Source organism: Mandrillus leucophaeus, unplaced genomic scaffold, assembly GCF_000951045.1.
Source record: "Mandrillus leucophaeus isolate KB7577 unplaced genomic scaffold, Mleu.le_1.0 Scaffold313, whole genome shotgun sequence".
In the NCBI taxonomy this organism is placed as follows: Eukaryota; Metazoa; Chordata; class Mammalia; order Primates; family Cercopithecidae; genus Mandrillus; species Mandrillus leucophaeus.
In genome coordinates this window covers 722,568-738,629 of record NW_012103288.1, presented here as the reverse complement: position 1 = coordinate 738,629, position 16,062 = coordinate 722,568, and the positions used below count along the sequence as shown (strand labels likewise).

The 16,062-nt window shown below is 53.8% G+C and overlaps 2 protein-coding genes across 4 annotated transcripts in view; one reads left to right on the top strand and one right to left on the bottom strand.

Annotated features, from left to right (window-relative positions):
• CACNB3 (calcium channel, voltage-dependent, beta 3 subunit) overlaps positions 1-10,084 on the top strand; it is a 14,767-nt gene extending 4,683 nt beyond the window's left edge. Inside the window, exons 1-13 of one of the 3 annotated variants that reach the window (XM_011987624.1) lie at positions 2-92; positions 4,464-4,586; positions 4,800-4,922; positions 5,384-5,499; positions 5,804-5,868; positions 6,086-6,105; positions 6,301-6,381; positions 6,573-6,631; positions 6,798-6,907; positions 7,525-7,676; positions 7,899-7,994; positions 8,113-8,262; positions 8,728-10,084. In XM_011987624.1, the coding sequence (XP_011843014.1) occupies positions 48-92; positions 4,464-4,586; positions 4,800-4,922; positions 5,384-5,499; positions 5,804-5,868; positions 6,086-6,105; positions 6,301-6,381; positions 6,573-6,631; positions 6,798-6,907; positions 7,525-7,676; positions 7,899-7,994; positions 8,113-8,262; positions 8,728-9,042 (1,455 nt within the window). In that variant the 5' untranslated portion in view covers positions 2-47 and the 3' untranslated portion in view covers positions 9,043-10,084. Of the gene's footprint in view, position 1; positions 93-4,463; positions 4,587-4,799; positions 4,923-5,383; positions 5,500-5,803; positions 5,869-6,085; positions 6,106-6,300; positions 6,382-6,572; positions 6,632-6,797; positions 6,908-7,524; positions 7,677-7,898; positions 7,995-8,112; positions 8,263-8,727 lie in introns of those variants that run through there. The other 2 variants (XM_011987625.1, XM_011987626.1) reach the window with 2 other exon arrangements.
• An 807-nt stretch (positions 10,085-10,891) lies between these two features.
• DDX23 (DEAD (Asp-Glu-Ala-Asp) box polypeptide 23) overlaps positions 10,892-16,062 on the bottom strand; it is a 22,270-nt gene continuing 17,099 nt past the window's right edge. Inside the window, exons 12-17 of the mRNA XM_011987623.1 lie at positions 15,469-15,646; positions 14,415-14,657; positions 13,556-13,707; positions 13,214-13,322; positions 12,276-12,450; positions 10,892-11,826 (exon numbers count right to left, since the gene is read on the bottom strand). Coding sequence (XP_011843013.1) covers positions 11,603-11,826; positions 12,276-12,450; positions 13,214-13,322; positions 13,556-13,707; positions 14,415-14,657; positions 15,469-15,646 — 1,081 coding nt within the window. The 3' untranslated portion in view covers positions 10,892-11,602. The remainder of the gene's footprint in view (positions 11,827-12,275; positions 12,451-13,213; positions 13,323-13,555; positions 13,708-14,414; positions 14,658-15,468; positions 15,647-16,062) is intronic.

Below are 16,062 nucleotides of genomic sequence, written 5' to 3'. Positions count from 1 at the left end.
CCGCTCCCGCCCCCGGCGCCGCTCGCTTCCCCCACCCGGACTCCCCCATGTATGACGACTCCTACGTGCCCGGGTTTGAGGACTCGGAGGCGGTGAGTGCCCACGGTGAGGGTGGGGGCGGGGAAGTTGGGGTGACACCTCCTCTCCCTTCAACCCTTCCCCCAGTTCAGGACTTTGAAAAACGCCTCAGTGGCAGGGCAGTGTGTGTAGGGGGGCGCTCTAAAAACGTGGGGAGATGGATTTTCATGCCAAGCGCTCCCCAGCGACCCAGACTCAGACCCTGGGGCATCGGGTGTGTGCAGAGAGGGGGCAGTATAGGGGAAGGGCTCAAGCAGGTGGCTCCACGGCCCAGGAAAGAGGGGTGGGAGGAGGCAGGGCTGGAGGCCGAGGGCACAGAGGCTCTGGAGAGGGAACACGCCATGTCTGGAGTTCCAAATTCTGGATTTCTGGGGTCTGAACACAACAGCTAGGAGAGCCGCCGAGGTAGTTGGGGAGGCAGACATTCCGGACCTCTTGTGCCTCAAGCAAACAACACATTAGGGAGCTGAGAGGACACCAGGGAGCCAGGGACCAGCCTCTTTAGACAGAGGGATCCTAAAACTTGAGGAGCTCCATTATTCCCTTCTACCCCCTCCATCTCTGCGCACTGCCTCATCTCCTCACCCTTTCTCTAGCCCAGTTTCTCTCTCAGGCTGAAACCTGGGCACCCAGCACATGGGTAGGCCAGGTGACTGAGCCCCATCCATTCCACAGCCCCCTGCTGAGGCTTCCTCTGAGCAGCGGGCATCCTGAGCTCTTGCCCAGCATGGAGGGCCTGGAGGTGAGGCCAGAGGAGCTGAGGGCCTGGGGATGGAGAGGATGCGCTTTGCTCAGAGAAACAGGCAACCAATAAATATTTAATTCTCCTCTTTGCTTTTATCTCCTGACCCACTGAGACAAATCAGCTCATTAAGCAGTGATTCCCGGAGCTCAGACAGCAGGGAGAGTGCCTGGAAAGATGGGGCAAGAATGCGGAGCAGCTTCTCAGACCCTTGGAGCTGCCAACTTTCCCTCAAATGTCCTGTAAGAAGGCCTTCTTAGGAGTGGACCAATAGATGGCTTGGAAGGGGTCCCAATAGGATGGAACACCCCTGGGTCGGAAAGAGGAGTATGTTCCAGTCTTCTCCCATCACTTGCTGCCAGGCCCAGGATAGATGAGTGCTGATGCTCAGAATAGGCAACTGTCCTTTTCTGGGACTGGGCTCCTTCTGGGCCCAATTTTCCATGGGGCCTCTGGGGTAATTACATTGCTGCTAGAGCAGATCATTTTCAAGGCTCTGGTGGACACCTCTTTCTGACAGTTGAAGGGACAGCTGGTATAGCCCAGGGTGCCAAGGTGAGCTTGAGAACAAACCTCTCTGTGGGGCTGGAGGGCCCTAGGAGGTTCTTCCCATCCCTGGTGAGAAGGCAAGGGCTATTGCAAGGAACAGACTGACATGTGGATGGTGTTGGAGGACAGCCTGCTGACCCATTGCTCCCTCCCATCGCTCTCTGGCTCCTGATCACCCTCCCCCACTTCCCTTTCTCTTGCCTGGCTCCTTGCTCTCCCTGAGGCCCCCTCTGAAGCAGTAGGAGGGAGATCAGGCTCTAAATAAATCCAACGGCTCATCTCCCTCCTCTCCTTCCCCCGTGCCAGGCAAGAGAGGAGCTGCAGCCTGCCCACACACTCACTAGGCAAGGGGGGCACCACCAGGGCACTGTGCCAACTCCTGGCAGCTCCAAAGTACTGACACTCTGGCTCTTTTGGCGTAGCAGGGTACAGGAAAGGTAAGACCCTAGATCATGCCTGGCAGGGCAGCCCTGGCCTCCCCAAGTAATACCGGAGCACGAGAGATAAGTTAGCCTGGAGGACTTGGAAGTAATGGAGAGGGGCTTCCATTCTGAGCACAACTCATTAATTATTTAGGGAGAGATCCTGTGATTCCTATCCCAGGGTGAGAGGTCAGGTAACCCCAGATGCCCCAGGCGTTATTACTACTAAATTAGGCCGCAAGGTGGCTCAGGCCTGTAATCCCAGCGCTTTGGGTGGCCAAGCCGGGCGGATCACTTGAGGTCAGGAGTTGGAAACCAGCCTGGCCAATATGGTGAAAGCCCGTGTCTACTAAAAATACAGAAATTAGCCTAGCATAGTGGCGCATGCCTGTAGTCCCAACTACTCAGGAGGCTGGGGCAGGAGAAATGCTTGAACCCTGGAGGCAGAGGTTGCAGTGAGCCAACATCACGCCATTACACTCCAGCCTGGGCATCACAGTAAAACTCCGTCTCAAAAAAAAAAAAAATTACTAAATTAAACCAGGCACAGAGACTCATGCCTATAATCTCAGTGCTTTGCGAGGCTAAGGTAGGAAGGTGGCTTAAGCCCAGGAGTTTGAGACCAGCCTAGGCAAAATAGCAAGATCCTGTCTCTACAAAAAACTAGTAGGCATGGTAGTGCATGCCTGTAGTCCTAGCTACTCAGGAGTCAGGAGGATCGCTTGAGCCCAGGAGTTCAAGGCTGCAGTGAGCCACGATTGTGCCACTGCACTCCAGCCTGGGCGACAGAGCAAGACCTGTCTCTAAGTAAATAAATAAAATAATAAAAATAAAGATTACTAAATTGGGCTGAGAGTCTGGAGCGCAGGCAGAAAAGGTCAGACTCCTCTTTTAGCATGGTGCTGGGCTTCTGGGAGGTACCCGATGTATCTGTACCAAAGTGAGTGGTCATCTGCCTTGCCTTCTGCCTCCCAGCCTATTGGCCCCTGTCTGGTCGCTTCAGATACTAACATCCCACAGAGGTTTCTCTTGTGTCTTAAGACCCCTAGGAAGGAGGTCCCTCACCCTGTGCCAAGATTATTTCTGGGGTTCAACCCCCACTTTTCCTGCTGCCATCCAGCCTCATTTTGTTCTCAGGAGAGATGAGGAACAGCGGGCAGACTCTAGTCTTCTGTAAAACGGAAGAACTTTCCCCTTGTGCTATCTTCAGGCCTTTGGTGTACTATAGACACTGTCTTTAGCCTAAGACTCAAGAGCCTGGGCTGACCCCCAGCTGAACAGCCCTCTTGCTCAAGGCAGGGTTGGGGTAGAGGGCACAGTGGACAGCAGGTGTGTGATTTTGCCTTCTCCTCTGAGAGTCTGGCCTCTGCTGCCTTCTGTAGGTGGTCGTGCCCAGTGAGCTTGAGAGAATATTCCTCCACCCAAGGACATTCTAAAGCCCCTTCCCCTATACACACACACACTCCTGCATGAACCCCTTATTTAGGCTTATCCCTTCTCTCTGCCACTGGCATCTCAGAATTGTGGGAAGTATCACTTGAGGCTTCTCCCCACAGAGAGGGAATACTGAGGCAGGAAACGAAAGACTCTTTCCCTAGGCAGAGGAGGAAACCCAGACATCCTAACCTCTGGGCTCTTGTCTCGAAGTCCAGCATCCCTTACTCATTTGTGCCTCTCCCTCATGGCCTTGAAGCTGAGCTCTGTGACCCTCAAATGCACCCTCATTGCCTATGACCTTTCCTATGGGCAGGACTCAGAGACTCTCCTTGCTCATGTTACGCACTCCCCACATCCCCAGGGTCCTGCTCCATAGCTGAGTTGCCTGGCACTAGCATAGCCTTCTTCTAGGGCCAGTGTCCCCTGGGCCTGGGAAAGGACTGGGGAGATGTAGGCCAAGTGGTAGGCATGGCCCAGCCTCACCTGCGTCCAGGGAGACAGCTTTGTGTTCTTCTCGGTCTGTGTCTTGTTTGCTGCCTATATCTGGCCAGTTGCCCCAGCAGGTGTGGGAGGAAGAAAAGTAGGGGGTGGGGAGAGCAAAGGGGAGGTAACTTCTAGGAGTTGGCAGCTTTGTGTCCTCCTCTTCACCCTGGAAGGGTAAGGGCTCACCATTTGAGAGCCTTCAGAGCCTTGTTGGAGTAGGGAAAGTAGGATCTTAGGGGGCAGATGGCTGGATCCCCACACTCAGGACTGGTGCTGTGCCAACCAGCGTCTCTTGACTGTTACTGCTGGCGGGACTCCTGCCAGGCATCTTAAAGGGATGATGTCCAGGCTGCTTTGCAGGCTGCTGTGAACAAGAGGGCTGGGTCTCCTGGATCCAGAATCATCTCTAATACATCATCTTCAGCACTCCTCCCTTCCCTCAGCTCAGAGGACATGTTAGAGGGGAGAAAAGGGAGGAAAGAGAGAAGTGAAGGCTCTATTCAAAGCTGTAGTATTAATAGGCTTGGGGGAGGAGGGGCCCAGATCTTTGCACCTATAGATGGGGCCAGATTTCCTGTAGCCTCAGAGGCACCGGGGCCCTTCTCAGGGGATAGGAGGGGCCATAGGGACCCAGCCACCCCCTTGGAGAGGGAGAAACAGGGCAATAGAGGCAATACTGTAAGGTGAGGAGGGTGCCTCCATAGCATCCTTCACGCCGGAGCCTGGGAGTCACAGCCTGTTTCCCAACCCAGGGTTCAGCTGACTCCTACACCAGCCGCCCATCTCTGGACTCAGACGTCTCCCTAGAGGAGGACCGGGAAAGTGCCCGACGTGAAGTAGAGAGCCAGGCTCAGCAGCAGCTCGAAAGGGCCAAGGTATACTTTCTGGGCATGGGGCAAGACAGGAGGCCAAACTAGGTGGAAACCTGCACTTGGTCCTAAGTCCCAAGGGTTCCTTGGGCAGGATGTCCTTGAGTGTGAGAGGGTGCATGTGAGGGGCAGAGGCCACGGCCTTCTGCTGTTGGGGCACTGAAGCTGGAAGGGTGCTCCGAGGCTTCTCTCACTTGCACTAATGGCCAAATTCTCCAGCACAAACCTGTGGCATTTGCGGTGAGGACCAATGTCAGCTACTGTGGCGTACTGGATGAGGAGTGCCCCGTCCAGGGCTCTGGAGTCAACTTTGAGGCCAAAGATTTTCTGCACATTAAAGAGGTGACCGACCCCCGTGCTCTAACACTTCTAAGCCTCTGACACTTCATTTTCTTGCTCTTGCCCCAGATCCCAATGCTTCTTACTTCAGTCCTCAGTCTAATTCCCCAAGCTAATCAGCTCTTCTCCTTAACACACACCTGTCCACCCCTCATATCTAAGACCTCATCCCCAGGGTCTCCATCCTTCTGAGACCTGGCTTGGGCCTCAGTCTCCATGTCCATCAAGTGAGCAGTTAGATTAGCTGCCTCCGAGGTCCCCTATGACAGCTGCAGTGCCTCACTCAGAAATCCTGGGTGGCCCGAACTTGGCTGCCCTTTCCCCTGGCCCCTTCTGCCCACCGCCCCTTGCATTGCATTCTTTAGACCAGCTCAGTGACTGCCTCGCTGGCTTCTTCACATTGAAGAACCAGGACTTGGGCAGGGCGCTCCTCTCACCACCCTTCCTGCTCCACCCACCCCCAGAAGTACAGCAATGACTGGTGGATCGGGCGGCTAGTGAAAGAGGGCGGGGACATCGCTTTCATCCCCAGCCCCCAGCGCCTGGAAAGCATCCGGCTCAAACAGGAGCAGAAGGCCAGGTGAGAGTTGGGCTGTGACTCAGTAAACACACCCCAAACACTTGAACTGTACCCACAGGACACGTCGTCATGCATGCCACACACATGCATATCCCCCTGAAATACACATGCACATATGCCCGGCTCTACACACTCACACTAAACAAATCTACAAACACACACATGAATGCACACATATTGCATGTACACCTGTCTCACTAGATAAAGCATATGGAAATGTGTACAATTATTAAATAATGCATAGAACATACGTACACAGAGACACATTCTTCTCTACCTCTCTCTCACCTCCCTTTCTTATCAGGAGATCCGGGAACCCTTCCAGCCTGAGTGACATTGGCAACCGACGCTCCCCTCCACCATCTCTAGGTAGTCTCCCCTCAACCCACCCATTTTGGGTAGGTGGGTAGCTAAGACACAGGGAAAGGGGGGGATTCTGCCCAAGTGAACTGTGTGGGAAGGGGTTTTGTGGAGGGATCAGAAGGGGTGGGGAGAAGCCAGTATCTCCCTGGGGATGGGGATACCGTGCCCCCAGGGACCTTTCCCCCTTCACCAACTTTAATCTTGTATTTCCTTTTCCGAAAAGCCAAGCAGAAGCAAAAGCAGGTGAGTCAAGGAAGGTACCTGGGCTGGGGGGGATCATGGCTTATGGCTCTGGGGACAGTGTTCTAGGCAGTCATTGTTGGAGGGCAGAACAGAGAAGGGAGGGAGCCCAGAACCTCTGGATCTGCCTTGACACCAACCAGGCATGAGACAGGCACTAGGGCCATGGTTTCTACTGACCTCATGTCCATTCTGCAGGCGGAACATGTTCCCCCATATGACGTGGTGCCCTCCATGCGGCCTGTGGTGTTGGTCGGACCCTCTCTGAAAGGTTATGAGGTGAGGGAAGGTCCTTGACCCCAAAGAGTCACCTCTGCCAAGCCTGCCACAGGAAGTCCCTAGGGGAAGTGGAAGGGGTCTATCTCCTCCCTCCAGGGTCTGTATGTGGAGGACGTCGACTCTGGGGCCATGCATGGGGAGGCTGCCTCTCTCCAAAAGGGCCCTTCATCAGTGCCATGCCCTCCTACCAGGTCACAGACATGATGCAGAAGGCTCTCTTTGACTTCCTCAAACACAGATTTGATGGCAGGTAAGCTGCCCTGGCCTGAGGTGGCCTGAGAACCAAGGAGAAGCTCATGGCCTACTTCCAGATGCTGTAGCAAGTCTTCTCTAAGGGAAGAGTTAGTGGGAGCTGGGTAAGGAGAGGCTGAGGCACAGGTTTAGAAGCTAGTTGGGATTCTCCACTCCCACCCCAGGATCTCCATCACTCGAGTCACAGCCGACCTCTCCCTGGCAAAGCGATCTGTGCTCAACAATCCTGGCAAGAGGACCATCATTGAGCGCTCCTCTGCCCGCTCTAGCATCGGTGAGAAGTCCCCGCCACCTGCTTCTGTGCCCACTCAACCACCAGTGAGAACCTTCTTCCTCCCTTTTCTTTCTTTCTTTCGGTTTTTTTTTTTTTTTTTTTTTGAGATGGAGTCTCACTCTGTCGCTCAGGCTGGAGTGCAGTGGTGAGATCTCGGCTCACTGCAACCTCCACCTTCTGGGTTCAAGCAATCTTCCCACCTCAGCCTCCTGAGTAGCTGGGACTACAGGTGCCCACCACCATGCCTGGCTAATTTTTGCGTTTTTAGTAGACACAGGGTTTGGCCAGGCTGATCTCAAACTCCTGACCTCAAGTGATTGGCCCACCTTGGCCTCCCAAAATGCTGAGATTGCAGGCATGAGCCACCATGCCTGGCCCCTCCTCCTCTTCTCTTCCTTGCCTCCTTGTCTTTCTGCCCAACTCCTCTACCTGCCCCCAGGATTGGCAAGAACACACCCCTCCTCCTCAATTCCCATTCCTCTCTGCCTGCCCAGGCTTCGATGAATGCCCTTTCTCTCCAATTCCTTCCTGTCCACCATTTGGGAGCCCTCAAAGTCTGCTGGAGTGAGCAGTGGGGCAGAGCTCCTGGTGAGCACTGCTGCTGCCTCCCTCCATAGCGGAAGTGCAGAGTGAGATCGAGCGCATATTTGAGCTGGCCAAATCCCTGCAGCTAGTAGTGTTGGACGCTGACACCATCAACCACCCAGCACAGCTGGCCAAGACCTCGCTGGCCCCCATCATCGTTTTTGTCAAAGTGTCCTCACCAAAGGTAAGTCAGCTGGGGTCATGGAGGAGGCCCACAGGGCTACCCTACTAGAATGTGGCACGACTCTACTTGGTCCCTGCTTGGCACCTGAGTTCCCTTTTCCTGCTGCCCTTAACACGACTCTGAGTCATCCTCACCTGCTACTGATGCCACAAGTGGAGGAAATGCCTAGCTCTACCCAGAGTCCTGAGAGACTCTAGGCCTAGCTCTGCCCTCCCCGCTTAGGTACTCCAGCGTCTCATTCGCTCCCGGGGGAAGTCACAGATGAAGCACCTGACCGTACAGATGATGGCATACGATAAGCTGGTTCAGTGTCCACCGGTGAGTGCCTGGGTCAGCTGCTCCTGTGCCCCCTCCCCAGGGCCGCGGCAGTGACAGAGATGGGTTGGGGGCTGCTGCTGAGGGGAAACCAATGTTGCACCTTCCTCCCCCTCCTCAGGAGTCATTTGATGTGATTCTGGATGAGAACCAGCTGGAGGATGCCTGTGAGCACCTGGCCGAGTACCTGGAGGTTTACTGGCGGGCTACGCACCACCCAGCCCCTGGCCCTGGACTTCTGGGTCCTCCCAGTGTCATCCCCGGACTTCAGGTAACCATTTCCAGTGGGCAGAGATGCTCAAGCTAAGCCAGCCAAAGCACTGCCTGCCCCTCCCTGCTCAGAGGACTGTCCTTGGCCTCCAGTTCAGCATGCCAAAGGATTGTAGAACTCTCAGCTCTGCTGTACAGAGCTAGTGCAGACGGGCAAAGGAGCTTCCTGAGGAGAGAGGGAATCAATCAATGAGATGGATACATCAGAGATTAGTTTCCTAGGGGTCAAAAGAAACACAATCTCCAAATCTTCTCCCAGGCTGCCTTGAAGGCCGAGCCTGAATTTTGCGGGAGTCGAAGCTCCAGTTTTCTCTCTTGGAAGAGGAAAAATGCTCCAGCATGCTTCTTCCTTGCACTGATTCCTGTACCGGGGAATTGAGAGTTGAGGGGGGAAGAATCTCGCACCTCACCAGAGGACAAGGTGAGGTCTGTACTGCCTCACTCAGAGCTGTTGTGTGGCCCCCAGAACCAGCAGCTGCTCGGGGAGCGTGGCGAGGAGCACTCCCCCCTCGAGCGGGACAGCTTGATGCCCTCCGATGAGGCCAGCGAGAGCTCCCGCCAAGCCTGGACAGGATCTTCACAGCGTAGCTCCCGCCACCTGGAGGAGGACTATGCGGATGCCTACCAGGACCTGTACCAGCCTCACCGCCAACACACCTCGGGGCTGCCTAGTGCTAACGGGCATGACCCCCAAGACCGGCTTCTAGCCCAGGACTCGGAGCACAACCACAATGACCGGAACTGGCAGCGCAACCGGCCTTGGCCCAAGGATAGCTACTGACAGCCTCCTGCTGCCCTACCCTGGCAGGCACAGGCACAGCTGGCTGGGGGGCCCACTCCAGGCAGGGTGGCGTTAGACTGGCATTAGGCTGGCATTAGGCTCAGCCCCCAAAACCCCCTGCTCAGCCCCAGCTTCAGGGCTGCCTGTGGTCCCAAGGTTCTGGGAGAAACAGGGGGCCCCCTCACCTCCTGGGCAGTGACCCCTACTAGGCTCCCATTCCAGGTACTAGCTGTGTGTTCTGTACCCCTGGCACCTTCCTCTTCTCCTACACAGGAAGCTGCCCACTGGGCAGTGCCCTCAAGCCAGGATCCCCTTAGCAGGGGCCTTCCCACCAGACTCAGGGAAGGGATGCCCCATCAAAGTGACAAAAAGGTGGGGTGTGGGCACCATGGCATGAGGAAGAAACAAGGTCCCTGAGCAGGTGCAAGTCCTGACAGTCAAGGGACTGCTTTGGCATCCGAGGGCCTCCAGTCACCTCACTGCCACATATTAGAAATGAGACAATCAAAGCCCCCCCGGGGTGGCACACCTATCCGTCTGCTGGGGTGGGGCATCCACATCCAAGACTGGAGCAGCAGGCTGGCCACACTCGGGCCAGAGAGAGCTCACAGCCGAAGCTCTTGGAGGGAAGGGCTCTCCTCACTCTGCCAGGAAGCTTCTTAACATGTGACGGGACCAGGGGCCAGGAGCATGGTGAAGCCAAGTGGCAGACGGGAGCTAACCTGGATGGGGGTTTGGGGAAGGAGGGTGTGTGTAGCAGAGAACTTATGGGGGCCTCCTTGCCTTTCTCATTCTTTTGCCCTGCATCCTGTCATTTCTGTTCTTGTCCCTCATACATCCTGGGAGAACCGGGCTCCAGACTTTGTTCCCTGACTCATAGCTGCCGCTTGTTAGGTTAGGGTTAGATGGGGAGAGACAGGGCACAGAGGACCTGTCTCCCTGGCTACTCTCGCCTTATGGCTCTAGTGTGTGACCTACAGAGCATGCTCCACAAGCCCCTGCCTCACCTCACTGTCATCACTAATAAACATCATACACAGTCCCTCAGGCTTCTGTTCTGTCTGTGACGCGGCCCAAGTCTGATGGAGGGGAAGATGTGTTCGGGCCGCCCTTCTCTCAGAGAATCTGTCCGGCGGGAAGGGGACAAAGGCAGAGCTGGGGAGGCACTCCACTCCCAGGCATCCCCACTCCTCATGCCCAGGTGTCAAGAGGGAGACATCCAGCAGCATGAAAGGAGCTTGTCCTGGGATGTGGGGAAGAAGACACTTGGTCACGGCTTTACACTATCCGTGTGCCAGGCCAAAAAGGCCCTAGAAGCAGCTACAACTTGAACTCCGTGTACTAGGCCAACTCTTTCTGTGGGGTAAGAAGAGCATGTGAACAAGAGGGGTATGGGGGGAGGCCCTGCGTTCCTATCACCACAGCCTGATACAGCTGAGTCCACCCGTCCTGCACCATCCCCTCCCAGGAGCAATGGGTCCAACTAGGGAGCCGCAAGCAAAGATGCTGAGACCAGGCCTTGGGCACACAGTGGCAGACTGGTTCCAACTGCCTCACCTGCCAAAATTTCACAACTGCTTTCCTTTCTCACCTTGGCCTAAAGCTTCCTAGCGGGTGTCCAGGCCAGGGCCACACATTCCGCCAGGCTACAACAGGGGCGGAAGATGCATTACAGTTCTGCATGGCTTCTGCATCTCCCCTCAAGTCCGCCTATGCACTCAAGATCATCAGCAGAGACCCTCTGCTCTGCTCTTAATGTGACTGTCTCTCATTTTCCAAGCCAACCCATCCCGCACCCAGTGGTGTCCCCCCTGCCAGGGAGAAGCTGGGAAATAAGCTAGAACTAGACACAGCCTTAGTATTCACGTATTTATTCTCAGAACATACAAACTTATCTTCTCAGAGAATAGAAAACAGAGATTTCACTCAGTGACAAAGATGGACACAGCCAGTTCACCCTGTCCCCCCATCTACTCAGAAAATCCCCTGGGGGAGGGGATGCCTAGAGCACACAGCACCCCTTGGTGCGGGACTGTGCACAGGTCTAAAGGCGCTCGACTTTCTTTACCATCCAAACAGGAAAACAGCTGTCCAGATGACAGTAAGATTCCACTGTCTGTAATCCTCATGGTGCCAGGTCCCCTGGGGCATCTAGGGCAACGATGCTGCTGCAGTTTATACAGTTACACAGTCAAGTCTGTGCCAAAGGAGGTCCCATCAGGCAGCCAGGTTTCTGTTCAGTCTGGGGAGCAATGCCAACTGGCTGCCCCCATAGCCTGGCATGAGCTGATGGCCCAGTGCAATCCCAAAGCAAAGAAGGGCAGAGCTGAGCCAAAAAGCTGTGGTAATTTCCTCTCCCTGCCTCTGACAGCATCGTCCTCTCCTTTTGCAGCCCCACACGCAGGCCTCCCGACCTGAGGGTCTGGGCTAGGGAGTCTGACTGTTTTCCTAAGCCCCCGTAACCCAGGAGTGAGGACCTGGAAAGAGGGATGTGAGGTTTCTGAAGAACAGGCATCAGGCAGCTTCGGAGATGCCCTCAGACCACAGGAAGAGTGCTGTGTCAGGCAAAGATGGTCTCTTCCCGGCGCTTCTTGGTAAGGATGGTGCCTGGCTTATGCTGGGCATCTGGGTGGTTGGCTAGTTCGGGGGGACAGGAAGACACTGGGCTTTCCAGGATGGCTTGCTTCAGCTCGTAGAACACAGCAGAGTCCTCTTTTGTGAGGAAGGTGATGGCCACCCCACTCTTGCCTGCTCGTCCCGTGCGGCCAATGCGGTGGATGTAATCTGGGGAATGGGAAGAATGTCACTCAGCACAGCCCAGATGCCCGGGGGAGCCGTGTCTGATGCCTCCACTTCTAGAGGCATCCTTCCCACTCCATCTCCAAAGGCGGGAATACAGCACGTCCTGCCTGAACCTGAGGTGCCCACAGTGCCCTCTCCAGGTGCCCATCTCCCCTGTCCTCCTACTGACTGTAGTCCCCACCACACTAAGACCCACAGCTGCCTAGCTTCATTCTTCACACTCTTGAGGACACAAGTGTCATCCCAGGTGCTGGGACAACAAACCCAGGTAAGATAAAAGACAGGAGCACTTCTCATGGGAGCAAACAATCCCAGACTTGGAGCTGAGGAAGGCAGTAACAGCCCCCCATGGACAGCACCCTGACTTTGAGTGGGACACCATAAGGAATCTGACTTCACCCTGGATTGAAGCTGCTTTCCCTGGAACTTACCTTCAATATTTTTGGCCATATCATAGTTGACAACCATAGACACATCTTGGATATCAATACCACGACCAGCTACATCTGTAGCCACCAAAATATCCTTGGCCCCAGCCTTGAGGTTGGACAATGCAAACTCTCGCTGCTCCTGGCCTTTTCCACCATGCAGTGTGCAAGCATTGTACTGTTGGAAGAATGGTAGAGTGAGCAATGCGATCAAGGAGAGACACAGGAGTTCAGAGGAATGGGACAGACACAGAGGAGGGTTAGAGAGGGCAGCAGGGTAGGAGAAAGGGAAGGAGGCAAGAGAAAGAATGACTGCAGTGAAAGGAAGGAGAGAACAAGTGAGCTGAAGAGATGGACGAGAGAAAAAGGTGTGGTGTGGCAGGGACACACAGAGTAAGGTCAAAGGCAAAGCAGCTGGGAGAGCTGTGGAGCCAGACAGATGAGAAGTCCTCAGAGAATTAGGGGCAAGATCAGGGTAGAAAGCAGGGATCAAGAAGTTTAAGGAAGTTGAAGAGCTGAGTGGCAGGGACACACCCTTCCCCTCAAGCACCAGTAACAGGAGTAAAGGACACTGATTATCAGCTCCCTTCTGACCCCATCACCTCCTCTCCTCAACATATCTAAGCACAGTTTTCACCTACTCTTTTCTAGATCCTCAGACTCTGCCAGGATATGGGTCTCAAACCTTTCCCTGGCTCCACCTCACCAGGATGAAGACCTAAGACAGCTTTGGCTGGCATTACTGCAGCAGACAGGGAGTCCCGGCAGTTGACTCCATTCTTTTTATTCCCTCAAACCACCCTTTACCCTGGTCCTGACTTGTTGACTGCTGGACAGGTTAAAGAAAGGGTGAGAATCGAAAGGAAGAGCCTAGGGGGCCTTGCTAGATTCAGAAAGCAGTGCTACAGAGGCCAGATTTTGTTCTCCCCTGCCAGACATACCCCCATCTTCTCCAGAGATTTGGCCAATACGTCACAGCCCTTCTTCTGGTTGACAAAAATAATGATGGGTGGGTCAAAGCCTTGCTCCAAGATTGCCAGCAGCTTTTTCCTGGAGGGAAGAGGAAAAAGACGACATGCATAATACCTCCCGCTCCAAGTGAAATGCCCAACCCTGATCTGTGAACACTACTTTCAGGGTCTTCAATGCCCATGACATTCTGCCCAAGAAAACAGCAGCTCAACACAGCAAAGCAATTGCCCTGCCCTGCACTTGCACTGAAAAAAGTTCTGAGAGCCATTTCATTCTCCACCCTGTTTCCCCTGGCTCAGGTGCCCTCGTACCTCTTTTCTGACTCTGACATGAGGAAGACCTTCTGTTCCACACGCTCATGGGGCTTGCCTGCAGAGCCAATGTACACCACAGCAGGTCGCCGAAGATAGCTCCTGGCCAGACGCTCCACCGCTGGGGGCATGGTGGCCGTGAACATGACTGTCTACGAAAACAAGAGGCTCAGCCCTGCACCCAGGCAGGCATAATTACATATCCCACTGTCACCAACCCAGCCCAGACTAAAGAATCTAAAATGTGCCGCAGTATAGGCTTTCATAGCCACCACCTTAGAAAATAGTGTCCTCTGAATTCCCATCCTTCCCCAGTACCCGTTCATCAAGGCACTTTCCATCTTATGATGACAGGAAGGCCTGAGAGCATTTGCTAGCACCTGTGGTCCCGGTAGCAGCATAAGTCTTTGGAATCGTTTTTCCAGGGCTAAGCTAAACGGCTCCACCCTTAGGACTGTCAGAGGACCGTACCTAGGCACACTTCATTCTAGAAACATGTACTCTGAGCCCACCTAAGGCAAGAAAGGCCCAATAGGAGGTTGGCAAACTTGTACAACTTTTCCTTTTTTTTTTTTTTTTTTTTGAGACAGGGCCTCACTCTGTTGCCCAGGTTGGAGTGGAATAGTGACACAACCTCAGCTCACTGCAACCTCGGCCTCCCAGGCTTAAGAGGTCCTCCCACCTCAGCCTCCGGAGTGGCTGGGACCACAGGTGCGCCCCACCATGCCCAGCTAATTTTTGTAATTTTTGTAGAGATGGAGTTTCGCCATGTTGCCCAGGCTGTCTCAAACTCCTGAGCTCAAGTGATCCACCCACCTTGGCCTGTCCCACTTTTCCCAGCCCAGGGAAGCAGCCTTACTTGGCGGTACTTATGTTTTCCCGACTCAAAGTTGGCCAGCATCTTCTCAGGGTCCTCAGCCTCATCCGTGTCTGGCTTCTGGTTGCTGACAGGCATGTGCTCCAGGATCTTCTGGACATCTGGCTCAAAGCCCATGTCAATCATCCTATCTGCCTCATCCAGAACCACATAGGTACAGCGGCTCAGCACCAGGTAGCGGTTCTCCAGCACATCAATCAAACGCCCAGGGGTAGCGATCACAATCTGAGTAGTACAGTATAATCACTTACAGCCCAGCAGGTGCCCCTTCTTTTCTTTCCTATGAACTATCCACCCACTTGGGTGACAGACCTCCAATGCTGAGGCACTTGGACCCCAACCTCTGGTTATGTTTAGCAGTAAAGGCTCCTGCAAACCAGCATGAAATCACTTGTTGCCTGGATTGTCTCAGGAACGAATGAGGTCTCTGAGTAAGATGCAGGGATTAGACAGAGGAGGCAAAATCAGTAGAAACTTTTTTTTTTTTTTTTTTTGGCAAATCATTTCAGATCCTGAAGAAGGAACTTTCTTAGATGGGAGAGACTAAGGGATACCATGAAGGGGGTTGTATAAAGACTGAATTTTAAAAAAAAAATGTAAAAACTCTAAATTTCTACAGCAGATTTCTCATAAAAAGCTCTCCTCCACTTTCCTGAGATGAACGCAATGCACAAAGTCAAAGATTTGGTCTGGCAGAGTAAAGAGTAACTAAAAGCACAGGCTATGGATAAGAATCTCAGCTCTGCCCATTGCCAGCTGTTTGTGACTTCAGGCAGTTATTAACCTGAACCTCAGCTTGATCTATAACAAGGAAATATCACTACCTACTCTCACACATTATTGTGAGAATTAATGAGCTAATATATATGATATATACTATTTGTAATATAAACTTTGGTGCATAAGTTCTCAATAGCACATACATATAAACCAGCTCCTTTCTTCATTCTACTGCACATCTATTCCAGAAACTAGAAACAAAGCCCCAAGATCGCCTTCCCAGACAGCAGGCTGGCTGCTAGATAGAAAAACAAACCTCACAACCCATGCGCAGCCTGAAGCCCTGGTCTTCTCTGGAGATGCCACCAATGACAGCCACAGTGCGGATACCTAGCGGCTTCCCAAACTTGATGGTCTCTTCCTCAATCTGTTGAGCCAACTCACGGGTGGGAGCCAGGATGATGGCATAAGGGCCTTGGTCTGACTCTTCGATTCTGTGGTAAATGGGGCATCCCACAGCTTCGTGAGCTTTGGTTCTTATCCAACCACAAGCCAGAGCAAGACAAAGTCACTCTTATGGGAAGCGATGGGAATGGGGAGGATGATGAGAAAAGAATGCAATGATCTCACTCAAAAATCAGAGGCCAGGGCTGGGCGCTATGGCTCACACCTGTAATCCCAGAACTGTGGGAGGCTGAGGCAGGCAGATCACCTGAGGTCAGGAGTTTGAGACCACCCTGGCCAACATGGTGAAACTCTGCCTCTAATAAAAATACAAAAATTAGCCAGGGGTGGTAGCCGGCGCCTGTAATACCAGCTACTCGGGAGGCTGAGGCAGGAGAATCGCTTGAACCCAGGAGATGGAGGTTGCAGTGAGCTGAGATCGTGCCACTGTACTCCAGCCTGACAG